The sequence below is a fragment of the Peromyscus leucopus genome, chromosome 4, assembly GCF_004664715.2.
Source record: "Peromyscus leucopus breed LL Stock chromosome 4, UCI_PerLeu_2.1, whole genome shotgun sequence".
Classification (NCBI taxonomy): domain Eukaryota; kingdom Metazoa; phylum Chordata; class Mammalia; order Rodentia; family Cricetidae; genus Peromyscus; species Peromyscus leucopus.
The window spans coordinates 60,065,809-60,087,198 of NC_051066.1; the positions used below are offsets into that span (position 1 = coordinate 60,065,809).

General features: G+C 39.8%; 1 protein-coding gene across 1 annotated transcript; it reads left to right on the forward strand.

Annotated features, from left to right (window-relative positions):
* Positions 1-355: 355 nt before the first annotated feature.
* Zc3h15 (zinc finger CCCH-type containing 15) lies at positions 356-20,678 on the forward strand. The gene is made up of 10 exons (XM_028884447.2): positions 356-584; positions 8,222-8,323; positions 12,776-12,887; positions 13,747-13,899; positions 14,254-14,345; positions 15,857-16,039; positions 17,185-17,331; positions 17,475-17,576; positions 18,430-18,553; positions 19,862-20,678. The coding sequence occupies exons 1-10, from the start codon at positions 510-512 to the stop codon at positions 20,050-20,052; spliced, it is 1,281 nt and encodes a 426-aa protein (XP_028740280.1). The 5' UTR covers positions 356-509; the 3' UTR covers positions 20,053-20,678.
* Positions 20,679-21,390: the final 712 nt, after the last annotated feature.

Below are 21,390 nucleotides of genomic sequence, written 5' to 3' on the forward strand. Positions count from 1 at the left end.
GGTGCAGCTTTTCAACCCTGCCCCCCGCAGGGGTCAAGAACGCGGTTCAGAATTGCTGCAGATGCTCCGTGACCACCCAGGATAGTACTGTCCAGTACTAACCGGATCTAGGACTGTATCTAGTTCACAGGTCCACACAAGCTAAGTCGGCCTACTCCGTACCACTCGTCGTGCCCGCGAAGGAGGGAGCCTAGCAAGCCCCAAGCCCCACTAACCCAGGTATCACGTGGTCCGCCTTTTCCCTGTTCCCACGTCTCCTCCACGCCCCCTCCCGGCTCGCCGCAGCCGCCCCGGGGCGCACGCGCAGCTCCACTTCCGGCCTCCTTTCCTCACGCCCCACAATGCCGTGCGGCGCCGTCCTGTCGCAAAGGCCGCATCCGGGCGGCGAATGAGCGAGTCGCTTTCCGGGCGCTGCGGCGGCGGCTGGGTCTTCCTGCTCCCGCCGTGCTGCCGGACGCCCCGACGGTAGCCATCTGCGCCGCAGTCGGCCCGGTGCCCCCGCCTCCGCGATGCCCCCCAAGAAACAGGCTCAGGCCGGGGGCAGCAAGAAGGCGGAGCAGAAGAAGAAGGAGAAGATCATCGAGGTGCGTACCCTCCCCCCCTCCGCGCGGGGCCGGGGCTCGGCGGGCTGCGGAGCGCCGCTCCCGGGGCCACGTGTCGGCAACCCCGCCGGGTGGGCCCCCGACCCGGGTGGCGCTCGCCGCCCCTCATCGCTGGACGGAGGCCGCTGCGCCCCCCGCGCTCGCCGCGTCTCCACCCACGCGCCCGCCGCGCCCACTCGGCCGCCCGGTGACCCCCCGGCCCGGCCTTTCTCTGCTCACGAGTTGCAGCCGTTCCCGGGGCTGTGCCTGAAGACACAGGCTGAGCGTCGTTCTGGAAGGCCTCTTCCGACAGGCCCAATGCTTCTTGTATTTTTTTTTTTTCCTTTATCAGACAGTGAGACGTAGCACTGTTGATTTTCAAGCGCCAACCTATTTACTTGATTTTTTTTTTTTCGGTCCATCTGGAAACCTTCGGGTCAAGCAAAGGGTAGCCCAGCAGTCTTGGACATAGTATTTAATTCCCTGTCTGAATTAAATGTGTGGGACTGTGTCACTGCCTGTGTTGAATGCGATTGCGATGCTCCCGGTTTACCTACCTATCTACACACAAACACTCGAGAGACTTTCAGTGCATTGGACCTGTAGGCCTTCAGTGAGTGAGGCAAGGGGTTGATGTTCTTAAATGTTCCTCGGCATGTTTACAACGATGGTATATGTGAGTTTCCTTAAGCTACTTCGCCATATTTGACATTCGGTAAACATCATGTATCTCTTTGTGAGATCTGCCCCACTAATCCTCCTCATACTTAAAAATAACAGGTACCCCATAGATTTGGGGTGTAATTGGGAAAAGCAGTGACCGTTTTACAGCATAACATTTGAATAAAAAATGGCCTTTTATAGGTTCGTTCTTATTAAAATACCAGAATGAATGTTTTGGTGTTTTGAAATGAGATGTTTGCTTGTTTTTGTTTTTCAACATTTGATTTTTGCAGCCTTGAAAGATAGCAGTGAGAATCCTCAGGGTTCTCTTCTACAAGTCTAATGAGAACTAAGTTGGATGATTCAATTTAAATAAGATTAATGTGAAGGCATCCAATAATCAGGGCTGTTGTAGCTCTGTAGTAAAACTGCCATAACCAAAACATTTGAAAGCAAAATAATTGCCGGGAGGTGGTGGCGCAGGCCTTTAATCCCAGCACTCGGGAGGCAGAGACGGGCAGATCCCCTGTGAGTTCAAGGCCAGACTGGTCTACAGAGCAAGTTCAAGACAACTGGGGCTACACAGAGAAACCCTGTCTTGAAAAAAAGAAAGAAAGAAAAGAAGGAAAGCAAAATAATTGTCATCTTTACATCTGAAAAAAATATCAGGATTTTGGAGACAAACCTCTGGGAATAATAATCTGATGGCGGTTCACTGCTGTGCTAACAAAGGACATTAGGCCATATCATTTTGCTTAAAAACTACTGAGATTGAACCAACATAATATAAACCACAAAACAGTAAAACTTCATACAAGAATAAATGTAACATAACAAATTAGAATACACTTCAGACAATATAGAGCTCTAACCACTTTTAATTAATAAGACTAAAGGTATTTTTTTAAAGTAGTGATGCAGGTCTGTCTGCGTGGGAAGACAGCCTGTTCTACAGACTGAGTTCTAGGACAGCCAGGGCTATACAGAGAAACCCTGTCTTGAAAAGAACAAAACAAAAAGTTTTGTTATTTATAGTATTTTATCTAGCCTAAAAATCCTATATATCTTTTGGCTTCATTCATCTTGTAAGAAGATTTTATTTTTCTGGGTGGTGTACCCAGGACATAACACAGCCTAGGGTTGCTCTCTACCACTGATCTACAGTCTAGTCAAGAAGGTTTTGTTTGGTGGTGGCATTGTTTTTGTTTTTGAAGTAAAGAGAAATAGACTTTAGTTTCCACTAGTGAAGACATCTTTGAAGATAGATGCATTTTCTAAAAAAAAAATAACTACATCCTTTAACTGATTAAAAGTATCCTAATAGGGTAACAGAATTAAGCCTGGTTTGATTTGGTTTGTATTTTCTCGAAAACCGTAGCGTGTCTTGACGACTTCCATAAGAAGCTATGCAGTGGTGGAATAAGCTTGTATTTTGACTCCTTAGTCAGATTTCATGTAAAACAGCCCTCTATTGATTTTCATAAGAAAAGAAAATTGTCTGCATTTTCTCCCCTCTTTCTCTTTTAAACTGTCTGGGATATCATGAATTCACTTGTGTGAATATGTGTTTTTTTCTTGAAATGAATGTTCAAGTTTTATTCTCCATTCACATACTGTCCCCAAACAGTATATAAGATTTGTTTTCTTATGGCCAAAATAGTACATTGAGATCAGCTTTGAGCAACAAAATGTCTGATCATAGACCAGGCGGAGCCTGGAATCCCAGCTGAAGGATAAGGATTTCAAGTTTGAGGACAGCCTTGGCTACAATATAAAACCCTGTCTTAAAGAATAAAAGAAAGGGACTGGAGAGGCAGCTCAGCATTTAGGAGGACCCAGTTTCAATTTCCAGCACCCACATGACAGCTCACAGCTGTCTATAACTGCAGTTCCATAGGATCTGGTGCCTTCATACAGACATGCATGCAGGCACGTAAAATATATATCTTTAAAAAAAAGACAGAAGAAAAATAAGTATGTTTTTTGGCTTGGGTTTGGGGTCTTTGGGTTTAGGGCAAGCAGATAAAGAATGTTTGGCATGTCATGTGCGCCTCCCCCCCCCCCAAATCAGGACATGTAGCACTGAAAAATAGTTATCATCGAGACCTATGCAGACAGAACCCAGGCTTGTAAGAAGGATGGAGAAGCTGTTGGTTGCTAGCAGCTAAATTAATCAATTGTGAAGTGTCCGTTTCATAAATAGACAACAAAATACATTAGGTTGTGTAAGCCTCTGCCTACCCTAGGGTCCCAAATAATAGAATCTAGAACCCACTTACCTTGGAACACTCAATGTTGACTTTCTCCTGCTTTGTTTTTTCTAAAAACATCTTTAAAGAGTGGAAACTGGCCTGTAAAGGGAGCGGGATTGCTTAAGGGTCAGAAGAGAAAAGAGGTCAGAGTTGGAAGTGAAGTCTGGAACCGGGTGTGTGGAGACTCAGGAAGAAGTCCTTGGCTTATAGCCTCCTTTCTGACTCCTTTTCATTCTGCTCTGAATTCAGCCACTGAAACTTCAGTACCCTTCTTTCCTTATACCTGGCTTTTGAAACCTTATACATCCAGTATTTTCCTAGTTTTATTTTGTAGAGTCACTGAAATCATTTCCGACCTAATACTTTCCCTCTGCCAAATCCATCCCAACTTGGTAAGAGCTTGTCCAGAGCTCAAGCAAAGGCTTTATTGAAATAGTTGGGGTTGTAAACCATCCTAGTTTTCATGTGTACCAATGTTATTCCAGGATGTGCTGTTTAGAAGGCTTTTTGTAACTAGGGCTATAGCTCAGGTCCAGTGCTTACTAGTACACATGAAGCCCTGGGTTACCCTCCAATACCACAGAAACTGGGCGTGGTGGTATATTTTTGTAATTCTAGCAAGTAGATCAGAAGTTCAAGGTTATACTCAGCTACATACCCAGTTTCAGGCCAGCCTAGGCTGTGTGTGGGGGGGGGGGTTGCTTTTGGTAAACCATTCTCGCCTATAACTTAACCAGACTCTGAAAACATAGGTTTTGGTGGTGGGAGGAGTGAGGGCTTAGATCAAATACATAATGGTTGACAGGTATTGAGCTAGACACAGGTTCTCAAGATTTTGAAGGCGAGGGAAAAGCCATGTATAAGTGATACATAGCTCCTTTTTTGTCTCATATAGTTATGAGTACCCATTGTGCAGTTGAGATAACAAGCACAAAGGTTCAATAACTTGACCAAGGTATACTGAACTGGCAAGCAGGAAGCCAGAATTTAAACCCAGAAAGTCAGGCCCCTGAGTCCTTGCTGTCAGCTGTTTTCTATAGTGCCTCCCTGTTGTAAATCTTTAATTCAGAAAGCTACAGTTAGACTCGTTTTCCTATGGTACAGTTACCTGGCTCAGTTTGACTCTATTCTTAAACAGAACTTGGGAACATGACAAAGTTTCTGAGCTTGTAGGAAGAGATATCTTAGGTCTGTGAAGAACCAGTAGAGTGTATATGTGTCTGTCTGTATGTATGTATTCAGGAATATACTTAGTAAATGTGTGCCCTTTCTCTAGAAAAAAAAGAAATTCTTGTCCAAAAATAAACTAGAGTCTTCCAAGGTATTCATCAAACTGGGCTAAAGCAGTACAGTTAAATCTGGAAACTTGCTGGGGGTTTGTTTGCTTGTATTTTGTTGTTGTTTTAACTTTTCAGGTCTAGAATTATTGGAAACTACTATTGGAAGTATGTTGTTCTCAAGCTGCCAGGTTCCTGTGGGGCCTTTTTTTTTTTTTTCCTTCTTTTTTCTTGCTTAAATATTTTTATGTCAGTATATGCTTTACTATCCAGTTTTATTTATTCATGGTTTATTACTTCTCTGTATTTGCATATTGGACAGAGTATTTATAGATGCTGATGCACTTTGGTCCTGATGTTTTACCTAGAGTCTCCTTTCCCACTCACGATAGCTCATTGCTGAACAAAGAAGATAGGGCATTTCATACTTGGTTGTAGCCCTGAATTAATCACTCCCATATGTCATATGACCCTTGGCCTTACCCTGGAATTGGCTAGAATATTAAGCTTTGTACAAAAACTGAGGATACTATTTATAAAAAGCTTGATAAGAGACAATTTCAGCTTGTGTTTCCTTTTTCATGTGCATAAGCTATGGCATATGTATGTAGACTTGTAATATCATGCTGGGATATTAAAACACGAGGCAGACATTTACATAAGTAAAAGTAAAGCAAAGTACACGATAATGAATAAAGCAGTATTTGCCAGTGAGAAGTAACCTTTTAGAATCAAAGCACCTTTGAGCTCTTTACTGTTAAAAACACTGAAAGACTGTATTGAGTTTAAGAGGCTGTGACGAGTATGTTGTGTTGCATGGTTTCGGATAGTTCTTTCGATAGTGTTTTATTTCAGACTGAAAGTCCCGTTTAAAATACTTTTTTGCCTTCTGTGAAACCACTCATAAACAAGAGAATGAGAAGGGAAAACACAAATTCTGATTTGAGATAAAGCACGTCTACCTGTGAAGGTTGGCAGCTTACAACAGCAGGTACGACCGAGTGCCCCGTGTTGTAAACAGTATTCTGGAAAACTCAACACTAGGAGACACTGTATACTGCAGAAAGTGAGAGGCTGAAAATTGGATTAAAGATGGTAGAACAGCTATAGTTAATACCCACTACAACAAACAGGTGTATATTCCTGAGAGGGATGGAGAGTGGTGTACTCTTCAAACACTGGGCACAGAGGCAGTGGGGAAAGTGGTTAACATGTGAGGCTGGAGCCAGGTATGGTAGGACATGTTTATAATCTATAAACTCATGAAACAGAGGCAAGAGAATTGTGTCAGGGCTATCTTGATAAACAGTAAGGCCTGCCCTGCCCCATGGGCCTGAGCATGTCCAGGATCTGTGCAGTAAACTAAAAGGTAACTGTCCCCATCTGTTCTCTCTCACTGCCCTATAGTCAGGCTTATCCCTCTCCTCGCCAGATCCTTGCAGAGAAATGAAATTACATCAGTGAAACAGTTCAGATGGCAGTGCCACCCATTCGTGTTAGGGAAGATCTCACTGTATTAGTTTCTTTGGGCTGCTGTAACAAATTACCCCAAACTATTACTAGACGGCTTATTTTCTCACCATTCTGGTTGGGAAAAGTATGAAATCCAAGTGCCAACACGGTCACATCCCCTTTCTGAAGGCCACGGGAGGAAAATTCTTCTTGACTTCTTCCTAGTTTCTGATGTTATCCAGCAATCTTTGGATTATGTTTGTGTTCATCTCTGCTGTCTTCACATGGCTGCCTCTCAGGGTAGGTTTCCAAATAAGGACACATTTAAAGTGTGGTAGACACAAGTTTTTCAAGTTCTCAGGGGATACCATTCATCTCATTACAGCCCCTAGAACCATGTGCACACATCCTTATATATCTGAAATTCCAGCCTAGCACTTGTGGTGCGCCTTTAATCCCAGCCCTCAGGAGGCAGAGGCAGGCAGATCTCTGAGTTGGAGGTCAGCCTGGTCTACAAGGCAAGTTCCAGGACAGCCAGGGCTGTTATTCAGAGAAACCCTGTCTCCATAAAACAAAAGACAAAACAAACCTATCTGAAATCCTTTCTAAAGGCTTTTGCAGCATACTTATTAAATTGAGGTAGAAAGCCAAGGATAACCCTAAGTGCTGACCACAAAATGAGAACCTCCATAATGGGAAGCTTCCAATGAGCTAATAAAATCCCAAACTTAACTAAAATACTGCTTTCCAATTAAATTTGTGTTATTGTCCTAGAAACTAGTCCAGAAGTTTTATGTGTCCATTCTTGTACAGCATTCCCCAAAATAAATTCATCAATACCTCATTCAGCATAAGCTTACAAAAGTGCATCCTGAAATCAATTGAGTTTTGAAAGTACTGTGTATATCCCCTCTGCTAAAAGGGGATGCTAAAATATATTGTAATTTAAGATTTAAGGATCTAGGATTTGGTGTTCAGCTTGGTAATAGAAGTATTACATCATATGCCCATTGCCCTGGGTTGTGCTCCCAGCACTGGAAATGAAAAAGAGTTCAGAACACCCTTCACATAGCACTTTCCTTAACTTGTTTGAGTGTGGGTCTACTTGTACCAGTGTAACAGCGCCACAGGTCCCAAGGACTGATACACCGAGGAAGAAAACAGCATAGTAAGATTTAATGACAATGACCATTTTAGATTAGTATTAAACTGTGAATAGTCCTAGTTAATATTTTGAGTGATAAATGTGTTCATACTCATTATACTGGCTAGTTTTTATGTCAGCTTGACACAGGCCAGAGTTATTTTAGAAGACCTCAGTTGAGAAAGTGCTCTCACAAGATTGGCCTTATTTTCTTGATTGATGGTTGATGTGGGAGGGTCCAGCTCACTGTGGGCAGTGCCACCCGGAGGCTGATGATCCTGAGTGCTATAAGAAAGCAGGTTGAACAAGCTATGAGGAGCAGCCCAATAGGCAGCACTCAGCCATGGCCTCTGCATCGGTTCCTGCCCCCCACCTCAGGATAATGGACTACAAGCTATAGGATAAATCCTTTCCTCCCCGGGTTACTTTTGGTCATAGTGTTTTATTACAGCAATAGAAACCCTTAACTAAAATAGTGACATACTGCCTGATGTTGTAATGTTTTATATATTTTTGTGGCGCAGGAAATACATTTTCTGGGGCTACAAAAGTGGTTTAGCATTTAAAGAGCACTGGATGCACTTCTAGATGATCTAGGTTCAATTCCCAACACCCACATGGCAGCTCACAACCACGTACACTCCAGTTCCAGGGCATCCAATGCCCTTTGCTGGACACCATGGGCACGGTACACATGTGGCGTACAGACTTGTGTGCAGGCACAACACACATACACATAAATCTTATTTTTAAAAAACTTATTTTTCCTGTCAATAAATAAGTTATTTTACACATCATTGAAAAGATAGTATAAAAATATACCAAGATATTTCTATATTCTTTCTCATTTAGGACAAAACTTTCGGTCTAAAGAATAAGAAAGGAGCAAAGCAACAGAAGTTTATTAAGGCTGTCACTCATCAAGTGAAGTTTGGTCAACAGAATCCACGTCAGGTAAATAATTTAAGTTGCTGTCTTTTCTGATGGGTGTAATACAGTATACCATCTATCTCAGGTTACTTGGTATTGTAATTACATTGTGAAGTAATATCCTACTCTCTAAACTTCTTACATTTTAATCTCTTTTTGTTGTTGTTTTCGAGACAGGGTTTCTCCGAGTAGTTTTGGTGCCTGTTCTGGATCTGGCTCTGTAGACCCAGGTTGGCCTCGAACTCACAGAGATCCACCTGGCTCTGCCTCCCAAGTGCTGGGATTAAAGGCGTGCACCACTGCCACCCGGCTCATTTTAATCTTTCTTACATCTTCCACAGCAGTACTTCTTGAACATTGCTCCCACCTATTTTGATATAACTCATTTTTTCTGATGATAATTGCATACTGTTCTACAGTACACTATTTTATTATTAGCAATAGTAGTATTGTATTTCATTGTTCAGAAATGATCCCTTTGTTTCCATCTTTTTGACACTTAGAATACTTCCACAAGAAATATTCTTGTACATAGCGTCTTTAAATGTGTTTAAGCTTTTATTTCCCTTGTATAAATTATCTATTATATATAAACAGACTTTCTTTTTGTAGATCAAGGAAAATGAAGTTATATTTTTACATTTTATTTATTCTATATTGTGTATGTGTATGCACATGCCACAATGCTTGTCTGTAGGTCAGTGGGCAACTTGTGAGAGTTAGTCTTCTCTTTCCACTGTGTAGATTACAGTAACTGACTTTCTCAGGACTGGCAGCAAATGCCTTTACTCACTGAGCCGTCTCTGACCCTGAACTTCAAATTTTAGTAAATTTGTCTGAACAGATTCTGTGGACTAATATTTCACATTTTCATTTCCTGTATGTACTAGATGCTAAGGTTTCTTAGTGTTTTCCCCCATAATAAGTTTAAAGTGACATTTCATTGTGGTCCTCGGTGGTAGAGTGAGTCTTCTCATATGCTTGTTATTTTACACATCTGTGACTCATCTCTCCTACCCAACTACTCAGAAATACTGGCTGCCTTTTTCTTACAAATGTGTAAGAAATACTTTTGTTAACATTGCAGATAATTTGTTTTATCTCTATTTTGCTGTACAGTGATTTTTCTCACTTTCTGCTGGATTGTTATGCATAATTTTCTTAGTTTCTTAGGTTTCGTTTTATTTATTTATTTTCTGGTTGCTTCCTTTTTGCAGTCTGTACTTTGTCCTATATTTTATGTATGTGTAAGATTCTCTTTAAAGTTGAATAGCTACTTGATCCAGCAGCATTTTACCTATTTCTGGATTCTCTCTTCTGTTCTGCTTATTTATTGTCTGTGTTGTTACCACATTGATTTTTATTATAGTGAGTGGCCTAGACATATGTGCCGTTGGCTACAATGTGTCTCCTTTTTATTCTTGCTACTTCTGAGACAGTTGTTCTTACATAAGAATTGGTAACTTGCTCAAAAACTTTAGCCTCTTTTTCTTCAGATTTGTTAGACTTTTCATCCCATAAGGTTTTACAAATATGATCTCCCCCCTTCCCCATTTCCTTTTTTAATGTCTCTTCCTTAATTCTTGGCAGTACTCTTTGGACATAGAAAAGAAATTCTCGAGTTATGTTTTTAACTACAGTGTTTTAGTCTGACAGTATCAGCATAATATATCTGTTAGATTACTAATCTCTAACTAAAACCCATTTCTTTTCATGCTGTCTGCAAATCATTCTCTCTTTCCCTCTCAAATCACAACTTTATTCTAGAGCCAAAAGATAACACTCTTTCAAAGTGCTAACTTTACCTTGTTTAGTAAGAATGTCCTCAGACTGAAACAAAGTTCAAAAAAAAATTTTTTTTTTTTTTTTTTTTTAAAGAAAAGGTATATCATTGCTGGTGTATTTAGATCTAAAAGGATGCTCATGTTTGTACTGACTAGGTACAGAGTTTTGAAAACTATTGTTCCCTAAGCAGTACAGTGTGATGATTGAGATTTAGCCTGCATTGTATTAGATATTATAAGTAGTACTCAAGGGTCTCGAGCTACCGTGGGTTTGGGCATCTGGAAGAGTCCTAGAATCACTGCTCAGAGGTACTAAAGTATAGCTGTGTATGCTAAGCCTTGGAGACAGGTAACTTGGGTTAAAAATCTTTTTTGGTACATGATTTAAAATTGTTCCCAAATACTATTTTTTATTGTACGGTGGAAGGGCAGGCGTCCCTTGTAGGATTCCCTGGTGGTTAGAGAAGGCTCCTGTCCAAAACTATTTCCTCTTCCTCTGACATCTTCCTACTAGTTTGAGTAGTTGTTTCAGACTTAATAGACCTAGAAATGTTATACAATTCATGCGCTACTTAAGTATGTCACTGCTTTCAGTATATTTTTGATACTTTCTTGGGTACCTGGTCTAGCTTTGAATATAGAGTACCTAATTACTACATATTACTTGGAAGCTGAGCAGCTATCCTGTTTGTAGACCCACGCCTGAGGTTCTGCTCTGGGTTGTGTGCTGTGGAAGATGACCCTGCTCTTAGTTATTTCTCAAACATCTCTCCTAGGGGGTGTACACCACAGATCCCAAAAAGAGCTGTCAGGGCATGTGAAGGCCCCTTCCCCGTTCCCATGTGCAGGGAGAATATGTTGTGCTGCCAGTTTACCTAAGAGCCTCTACTATACCATTTCCTGCTCACTTTCTACCCTCTAACGCATACACACACACACAGATACTGTGAGCCTGGAGATCAGTCAGAAGATGACGAGTAAATGGGGGCTGACTGCATGGCGACAGCTAAGCCTCGTTCAGCAGCTCTGTAAAAAGGAGCCTGAGTGGTTTCAATTTGAACATCATAGGCCAGAAGATGTTTGTCAACTAGGAAGACAGTCACATTAATGATCTCGGTCTCCCTGCCTCAGGTCCCAATTGATTTCTAACTATAAATATTTCAAGTGGTTTATGGGCCTCTAATCAATTCTTCTAGATGCTACATATGAGATGAGCCTAGTCAGCAAAGACTACTTTTATTTTAAAAAAAGCAGAATGTTTTTTGTTGGTGTTTAAACACTTCCAGTATTAGTTGAAGTCAGAACTTGTAGCATTGCTTCATTCTTCTCCCAGGTTTGTTTTGTTTTTCCTTTTTGAACACATTTTCTTCTCATTGATTTATTTTTCTTCCTGCTGTTTCTTGAGTCTCTTTAACAGATTAGGTTCTGTTTTATCTCAGGCTGGACCCTGTCTAGTTGCAGTGAAATCGGTATCATGGCCAGTGTAGCTGTCTTTAAACTGCTCTGCCCAGATGCTCTGTAAGCATTTCATGCTCCTGTGTCCAAAACTGAGCTCATCTCCACCTCCTGCCCTGAAACCTGTTCCTCCTGTATTCCCTGTCTTTTTCAGCAATGTTCATTGTGCATATGCTAATCCTCAACTCCTCTTTCTCCTCTGTGTTATGGCCAGAGTCCTTTAGTTCTGCTTTCTAAAATGCTCTCTTTTCTCCTCATCCTTGTACTAATACCTATTTAAAACACTAGTGCCTTCCTACCTACAATTGCAGGAGAGTCCTTGCCTTTATTCTTGGATTGCTAGTCTGTCCTCCAACTCACCACCCTGTCTTTGTAAAATGAAACCTGATCTGGTTACTTTAACCCACTAGGTTATAGACTCTCACCTATAGATAAAATCCAACTTGTCATTGACGTTTTTCATATCTTGGTGTTCTCTGGTCCTTTGTCTTCACGGTGCAGGTTCGTTCTACATTCCTTTCTTATTCATCAGAGGAATTCCTCTATAAAGATACGAGAGCAATCTAATTTTCTAAGCATATAGATATTCTTTGCTTTCAGAGTACTGTGTATATTGTGTTATTCTATTATATATTCTGAGCTTCCTTAAATAAGCATCTTGTATTGTGTCTTCTAATATAGGTGCTAAGGTATAAATGTTTTAGATGACTACACTAACCATGTTAAGTGTATAAAACATATACTAGAACTATGGATGTATTGTGTCTTCTATTATCTCCTGAAATTAGTGTTTTTCAATAAGGGCACTATAGTTTGTGGTAGTTACTGACCATTATTGTATCACTGAACATGTCAGGATATTTTCATCTCATGTCAAAAAGCACTCATATTTGTAGAATATAGGTTGTTTTCATTGGAAAAAAATACTGCAATTGAGATCAATTTATTAAATGCCAGGGTTAAGTGTTTATTTAATACTTGCTTGTTGCCATGAACTTTTTTTAACCATGAGCTTTGAATGTGTTTTAATTAGGTGTGGTGCCTAATTATAGAACCAAAAAGAATTTGTTTGCAAAGCTAATTTTAATAGGTTAGCCATAATACCTAATATGTAAGCCACTTAATGTAAAGACTGCATACATATAAATATGCAAATATTTTGTTATATTAGTCATTACTGTATAGTGAAAACAGTTTTGTAAGCAATCAGATTGACATTTTTGACTTGGAAATGTAGGTAGCACAAAGTGAAGCTGAAAAGAAATTGAAGAAAGATGACAAGAAGAAAGAACTACAAGAGCTAAATGAGCTGTTCAAACCTGTAGTTGCTGCACAAAAAATAAGTAAAGGTAAAACTTAAATGTCAGAGTACTATTTTTATCAAGTATAATTCGTGTTCCAAACTTGACTTGTGAGGAGCTGGGGTGATGGCTCTTGCTCTTAAGGAGGACTTAGTCTCAATTCCCAGCACCCACAGCAGGTGGCTCACAGTCATTCATAACTCCAGCTCCAGGGGATCCAACGCCCTGGCCGCTTCAGGCACCAGGTACATATGTGGTACATGTACCTGCATGCAGGCCAGCACTCACACATAAAATAAATTTTTAAAAATTTTTTAAGTACTTAGTCCCAGCTCTTGGAAGGTAGGGGCAGGCAGATCTGAGTTAAAAGCCAGCCAAAGCTAAACAGCAAGACCTTGTCTTAAAAAAATAAATAAATAAAAACTTGATTGTCTCCTGGAGTTTTGTTCTTTGTGTTTGGATGGGGGTGGTCTTTAGGAGCTGAGACAAAGCTGTGGTTTCATAAATTGTAAGTCTCATATGTATTTGGGGCAGTATTCTTCCATTCTCGTTTTCCTTTGCCTCCTGCCTCACTGACTCAACAGCGAAGGAACTTTAGAATAACCTACGTGTTTGGGTTTCCACTTCTGCCACTTACTTTGTTAAGAATAGAAGAAAAACAAGGAACTTTAAAGAAATATCTAACCAACCACCACTCTGCTACTTTCTCTCACATTAGTAAATAGAAAATAATAAGTTAAGCAGAAGTAACTATATCCCAGGTACAAGCTACACCATATCATCCAGCAGCCTATAAGAAAGATAGCGGGGGACACAAACAAGGAACAGCCAACACCTGCCGCAGGAAGGGGCTCCTGGAATTGGGTTGTCTGCCTATAATACAGATGTTACTTCCCGTTTGATACAGGTGCAGATCCCAAATCTGTGGTGTGTGCATTCTTCAAACAAGGACAGTGTACTAAAGGAGATAAATGTAAGTTCTCTCATGACCTCACTTTGGAGAGAAAATGTGAAAAGCGAAGTGTTTACATTGATGCAAGAGATGAAGAACTTGAAAAAGGTATTTAACTTTCTCTTAAAGTTTGAAAATAAATTCTTTTTTGTTGTTTCTTACTACTTAGTAATAGTAGAGTATTAACTAGCATTGTTTGTTCAGAACAGTTGCATAAATTTTAAATAAATGATGCTTAGAATACAGTGATGTAATTTGGATTTGGTCATTTTACTTCCTTTCTGAGTCTCATTTATCTAAACTGATTAAGGAGCTTGGGTAGATAATTTGCAATGCTGTGTATGCTGTTTTTGCTGCTTCAGAAAAAAATTGTTAGATTATGATTATGAATATTACCTGTCTGTTTAGAGGCCTGTATTGTGGGAGCAGGAGATAAAAAATGCTTGTTGTGTCTTTCTGTAGATACTATGGATAATTGGGATGAGAAAAAGCTGGAAGAAGTAGTAAACAAGAAGCACGGTGAGGCGGAAAAGAAAAAACCAAAAACTCAAATAGTATGTCCTTTTCTTGAATTGAGTTGCTGTGGCATTTTTTATTAGGGAGAATTTTATGGCAAGGTATTGATGTTTTCTACTGGACCATTGAGTATTAGAAAATCGCATTTCACCAACATAACTATAATACATCAAGCTTTATTTTTGGAATTTACAAATTGTTTTGTTTTTTAATTAGAATGTTTTAACAAAATTGGTCTAAAAGCTGAGTAACTGAAGTCTCCTAAATGCAATTTTCTGAAATGATTTTACTTCCTTAACTATGGGTTAGCATAGCTGGACATGGTAACATATAATTGTAATTCCAATAGGTAGATTACACATTCCATGCAGGACTAGGCTACATAAATAGATTCTGTCTCAAAAAACAGGATGGATACAAAACATACTTAGATAAAGAATCTTCTATCTTATGAGTAGTGATGGAAGTAGGCTTGTCATTAATTGTTTGATTTTAATACTTTGGAAGTTTTTTAAATTGCTAGGTCAAAAATATTTTTTACATATGAATTCCAAAATGTGTATTTTGGTAGGTAGTAGCTCTAGAGTTCTGGGAAATCTGCCGTTAAAAATTCAGACTATTCCTCTGCTTCTTTACTCATTCCATATATCTGTATTCTGAGTACATGTCCAGCAGGATTCTGCTCTGCTAGAAGACTTAATAAATAAATGTTGGTTCGTGTACACTCCTTGCTTTTTTGGGGAAATGGATACTGGTGATGTTTATTGTGAAGGTTGCTGCCTGACATTTTAGCACAGTTGCACTTTGTACCCATTTGTGTTTGCAGATCACTACTGTGTTCCTTTTGAACCTTGTACTGCTATGACTCATGTACACAGTTGCTGTTTAGTCAAGTCATCGCAATAGGGTTTATGTCATTATTGCTAGGATTTGTTTTTGTTTTGTTTCTTTCTTTTTTTTTTTTTTTCTTTATTGTGCCTTGCAGTGCTAAGAGTTAGACCTTGGACTGGATTTATTTTTAAAAATCATACTCTTGGGGATTATATTTACAAAGGCTAACTGAAACATCCAGAGTAGAGGCTTTGGGTTTTGCCAGTATACTGCATGGTTTGGTTTTAATTAATTATGTGTAACATTAGTGTGTGTATGTGTTGTATGCACATGAGTACAGTGCCTATAGAAGCCAGAGGCGTAGTCAGATCCCCTAGAGCCCGAGTTAGAGGCAGTTTTAAGCCTTCCGACATTAACCACTGAGCCATCTCTCTTGCCCCTGGCTTGGTTTTTGAGAACTGGGTCTCTGTAGCCCAGCTGACCTTGAACTCTTAAACAGTTCTTGCCTTGGCTTCCTATAAGCTGGAATTACAAAGGAGTTAGCCACTGGGCCTGGCAATGTATTAGACGTATTTTCAAACATTTTTGTGTATAAGTGTGCTTTGTACATGAGTTAGCTTTAGGATGTGAGTATTGTTAGTTGTTCATATACGTAAGCAACTCGAAGTGAGACAGATTTACACTGCACCACCACTTCTGAATAATACTGTTTCTATAGGTGTGCAGACATTTCCTTGAAGCTATTGAAAATAACAAGTATGGCTGGTTTTGGGTGTGTCCTGGAGGTGGCGACAATTGCATGTATCGCCATGCACTTCCTCCTGGGTTTGTTCTGAAGAAAGACAAAAAGAAAGAAGAGAAAGAAGATGAGATTTCATTAGAAGATCTAATTGAGAGAGAGGTAACAAATATCTTTTCTCTTAAAAGCTATTTTTAATTATTTTTGTAAATTCTAATATTAACCACTTGGGGGCAATAGCATGTTAAGAAAGGAAAAATAATATGCCCTTTTCCTAAAGTTACTGTACTTTAACTACTCTTGAGTATCTTAAATGTCAGGTTTACCATTTACATTACCAAACATGCTGTAATTATAGGAGTGTGTAGGGTATTGTTTTTAAAGCACTATCTACTGCTGTTTTCATACCATGGGGTTGTTTTACATGCTTTTTTATGCCTCGTGTTGATGGGACTTCTAGGTTCTTTGCTTGGTGTCCTTTTCTCTTTGTAACATACTCACATGAGTGTGGAAGGGAACCACTCTTCCAGGTTCTGGTTATGTTTCACCTATCCGGTTAGAGGAGGAGTGTCTGAGTGAAGAGCTTCTTCAGCTGCTGTTCTCTAGCTCAGTGAAGAAGAGGATCGTGTGAGTTGGAGGGCGTTGAGGAGAGGATGAAGTTGAGATTATTGGGGAAACTAGATTTAGGATTGTTTGCTTCATTGTGTGTGTGAGTGACTAATACTAAGATTGTATACACTCCGTGCGTGGCTGTGTTGTTTGTGTGTCACACAGGATGAAATAATGGAGTGGGGATGTTAGAGTCAAGTGTGCTGGAGAGAGCTTTTACCCTGGTTGCACCACTTCCTAACTGTTGATGCTTGATGAATGTCCTGCCACCCTCTGCGTATTTGTGGAGATCACTGTGGTAGTATAGAGAGCTTTTAGCAGTGCACGTTCAGCCAGTTCTTATGTTTTTACCCATTTATTACTTAAGCCCCTGAGAAGTGCAGGTAATATTGCGTTTTTTGGTTTTATCTCTCATCTGAAAGAGCACAAATGAAGTTTGGATTTATTATGATATTTTTTTAATCTATGAGTTTTACTAACAGTTTTTCACATCAAACTTTTCAAGAGATTTACCTCAGAGTGCTAGCTGGGTTTGGGGAGGGGGGTGGTAGTTGTTTCACTCATTGCCATGCAAAGTAAAAGTACCATAATGTAGTCTATTTACTGTTTTAGGGCAGTCACGGGGAAATGATTACCTACATTAAAAGGAAAATGCTGTTAAACAACTATGGGTGACTTTAAATCTCTTCCCTCTGCAGCGTTCTGCCTTAGGTCCAAATGTTACCAAAATCACTCTAGAGTCTTTCCTTGCATGGAAGAAAAGGAAAAGACAAGAAAAGATTGATAAGCTTGAACAAGATATGGAGAAGCGGAAAGCGGACTTCAAAGCAGGGAAAGCACTGGTGGTATGTCCCAGACTCACCCTGATGGCCCCTCATTCTTCGGTCTCACGGTTTTTTAAAGTGCAAGATTCTGTCTTGTCTTTAGTCAGTGTGTCTAAAAGTAATGGTAACTTCCCCTGAGATGATGATGTATTGTGTCTGAATAGATCAGTGGTCGTGAGGTATTTGAATTTCGTCCTGAACTGGTCAATGATGATGATGAGGAAGCAGATGATACCCGTTACATTCAAGGAACAGGCGGTGATGAGGTAAGACCAAGCTTTGACCTCCCATGTTGATCCTACTGGGGGGAATGGTAGAGAGAACAGAAACGTGGTTAAAAGCATCAGCCACTGGCCAGACTGGAGTTCAGGTACTATTTCCATCAATAAGAAACTTTCTCTAGACCTCCACTCTTACCTGTAGTGCAGGTAAGTAATTCCTAACCCAGGCTGCTTTGAGAATGAATGAGTTCATTGATGTTTATTTTTAGGGTTGCTTTCTTTATAGAAAATTTAGTATATGCTGAGTGGTGGTGGTGCACATTTTTGATCCCAGCACTTGGAACACAGAGGCAGGTGGTCCTCTGAGTTCAAGGCCAGCCTGGCATACAAGGCGAGTTCCAGGACAGCCACGGCTGTTACACAGGGAAACCCTGTCTTGATAAAACAAACTAAAACAGACCTTAGTACAGTGCCTTGATCAGTGCTATGTGCAATAGGTGTTTTTTTTTTTTTTTTTTTTTTTTTAAAAATTCCCTTAAAATTTGTTCTGCAAAAACAGGGATTAAGGTCACCACATAAATAGTAAAGAACATGCAAGAATGGCAGTTCTTTAGCAGTTCCACTAATACATCATATATTTTTTTTGTGTCATTGTCATGTAATTCCAAATTGAAAGAATGTCAAACTCCAAAACCATGATTCCAGAGAAGGAAACCTCAGATACAGTATTACTGCTTTTTTTTTTTTTCCTCTTGAAAGATTAAGGGGGCAAAATGAGTTTTCAAACAGTAGTTGGTCACTTGTTTGATAATTTTGTTTCCAGAAGATAATGTGTCAAGATTAAAAGTGAGTTGAGGAAACTTACTTGTAATAACTTTGCTTGCTCTCTGTTGTTAAGGTTGATGATTCTATGGGTGTCAATGACATAGATGTAAGCCTGTACATCCCAAGAGATGTAGAAGAGACAGGTATCACTGTAGCCAGTCTTGAAAGATTCAGCACATATGCTTCAGATAAAGATGGTAAGTATGCTGCCCTTTTCAGAGTTCCAAAGAACTAGTAAACTATTTAGAGGGAGCTAAACTGGCCTAGGCAAATGCAGGTAGGTGTATACAGGCTCTAGAATGGAAATGTGAACATTTGGCTAAATAAAAAAGGTAGTGGAAGCTGAATGACGTAATGGATATTGAAACCATGGACTAAACTTAGAAGGAAACTGAAAACGAGTTTAGAGATGTAGCTTTTTAGTATTCTCCAAAGTTCTGTGTAACTATCTACAGACAAAAAAACAGGCTGAAAGTCATCTGCACTAGGGTCAGAATGAATGAGCTCAGCTAGTCAGAGTGCATAGCTTAACAATCGAGAACATACTGCACACACCATTGTTACAGGGCAGACCAAAAAAAGTGCTTACAAAACACACAGCAATTGAGTGAAAACATTCAGAGACTCGAGTTTCAGGGGATAGTAGAATCACGGGTAATTTCTTAGTTGCAGTTAGAAAAAGGGATGCTGGAGTAAGATGCCTGCTGTACTAAGACAGTGGAGAGTTAGGGTTATTAGTTGCAGTTAGAAAAAGGGATGCTGGAGTAAGGTGCCTGTTGCACTAAGACGGTGGAGAGTTAGGGTTATTAGTTGCAGTTAGAAAAAGGGATGCTGGAGTAAGATGCCTGCTGTACTAAGACAGTGGAGAGTTAAGGTTATTAGTTGCAGTTAGAAAAAGGGATGCTGGAGTAAGGTGCCTGCTGTACTAAGACGGTGGAGAGTTAGGGTTATTAGTTGCAGTTAGGAAAAGGGATGCTGGAGTAAGGTGCCTGCTGTACTAAGACGGTGGAGCGCTCGGGAGAAGAGGACAAATGAGTGCAGACCAAGTGTCAGAAGCAATGTGGGCACGGGAGGGGCTTAGATGGGAGAAGTGTGAATATATGTGTCAAACAAGGAAAAAGGCTCTGCTAGGGGAGGAGGGAGAAGGAACAAGTCCTGGGGTCCCAGTACAGTTTACAGTGAGAGTGGAGGGAAGGCTTCTTTCTAAGTGGGGCTTTGGGGACAATGTCTGAAGTTCTGATCCCTGTGACCTGGTGATCAGAAATGTTTAAATGAACTAAAATTGAAACAAGGCTGTTAAATTGTCTTTCTGTTAGTGTTGTCGTTGACCAAGAAGAGGCAGCGTCTTTGGTTTCTCGTTTATGGCCTGACCTTGCTGCGGGAATTTCAGGGAAATAATTCTGGGAAAGGAAGACAGGCATCAGTCTGCTTTCAGTTGCCACTGTAATAATGTCTTTTATTTCTAGGCGTTACTGATTTCAGTTTTGTTTTGTTTTTGTTTTCAGAGAACAAATTAAGTGAAGCCTCTGGAGGCGGGGCTGAAAATGGTGAAAGAAGTGATTTGGACGAGGACAATGGAGTGGGGGGACAAGAAAATGGATCCATCGATGCTGTTCCTGTTGATGAAAATCTGTTCACTGGGGAAGATCTGGATGAACTAGAAGAAGAACTAAACACACTTGATTTAGAAGAATGACACCAAACAAGTCAAGGAAGAAAATCAGGTCAGCTCAACACGATCAACATGAACTGAAATTGACTGCATTAATTGCTTTGCCACCTAGAATCAACAGGATGTTTATTTCCCCGTGATGATTCTGGAGGAATACTGTCCTCCAAAAAAGGAATACTCTCCCTCCGTCTTCTCTTCTGACTTTGACTACATCTCCTAGTAAGTTCAGAGTAGTTGATAACAATTGAAAATGGTCATTACAGAAGATGATTGTTGTTGTAACTGTCCACTCCTGTAGGAAGTGTAACTGCTTCTCCAGCTTTTGGTTTTCATTGGGCATGTGTTATTTCCAGGAACAACAAATTCATACCTAAAATACTTTCCGTTTGATGCAGTTTTTAAAGAGTGGTTTCCTTTCCTTTGTATTTATATGTTTTAAAGACTGCCTGAAAGGTGGGCACTGTACTTGATAAAGGAAACTGCATATGCAAGTTCAGTATTGTCCATCTGGACAGTTAGGTGGACACTGAGAATGAACTTGGTCAACCTGACAGGGTCAGCTACAGTGCCCTGTATTAAAGCTGTTTAAAGTTCTCCCCTTTTTTTGCCAATAAAGTTGTAAATAAAAACCATCATACATCCAAATCCAACTCTGGTCTTTTTATGTTTTTCTGTGAAGAGTTTCTTAATATTCCTAGGTTGGTATTTTAATTAATATTGATTATATTGGCTGTGGGTGTCATAGACGCAAAGATTGAATGGATTTTCTTGGTACGTGTTATATAACCATGGAGTACTGACAATGTTAACAGTTGTTTTTCATTTCCTAAGTACCTAGTTAATGTACTTGTTACTTTAATTCCGGAATTGTTGGATTACCTAATTAAATGGTTACTACAGTTAAATACTTCCTTGGAACCAACATTACATAAAATTTGATTACTCTGTTTGCAAATTCACCAGTAAACTTGGGGCTGAGGGTCTTGGCCATTGATGTCCCTTGAAAATTTAGAGTAATAGCATGTTTTAAATAGACATTAAGCTTTTATAAGTATCTAAGGAAATAGCATTAAAATATCAGGTGACCTAATTCCTAACCTGTTTTCTGCCCCAGAGAAATTGAATCCTAAGTTTCTGGGTTTTAGTTTTTTATTTACCTATAAATTTTAATACTGATTGTGGGTCTAGGATATAGCTCACTTTCGAGTACAGAAGACCCTAGTTCTGAAATTGTTTTTTACAAACCTGTTTTCTAAAAGTGCTTTCAAAATCTAACTTAAGAAAAAGAAAGACTATTTATCTTATTAATTGATAACCTCAAAGTCTATAAAGAAATTTGTTTTTTAGCTCTTATTTATAGTT

What these genes read in the sequence shown, in the direction of transcription:
- Zc3h15 (XM_028884447.2), top strand. Translation starts at nt 510, where the DNA reads ATGCCCCCCAAGAAACAGGCTCAGGCCGGGGGCAGCAAGAAGGCGGAG. An exon ending in AAGATCTAATTGAGAGAGAG is followed by an intron (nt 16,040 to 17,184) that starts GTAACAAATATC and finishes TTCCCTCTGCAG; the next exon opens with CGTTCTGCCTTAGGTCCAAA. An exon ending in AAGGAACAGGCGGTGATGAG is followed by an intron (nt 17,577 to 18,429) that starts GTAAGACCAAGC and finishes TCTGTTGTTAAG; the next exon opens with GTTGATGATTCTATGGGTGT.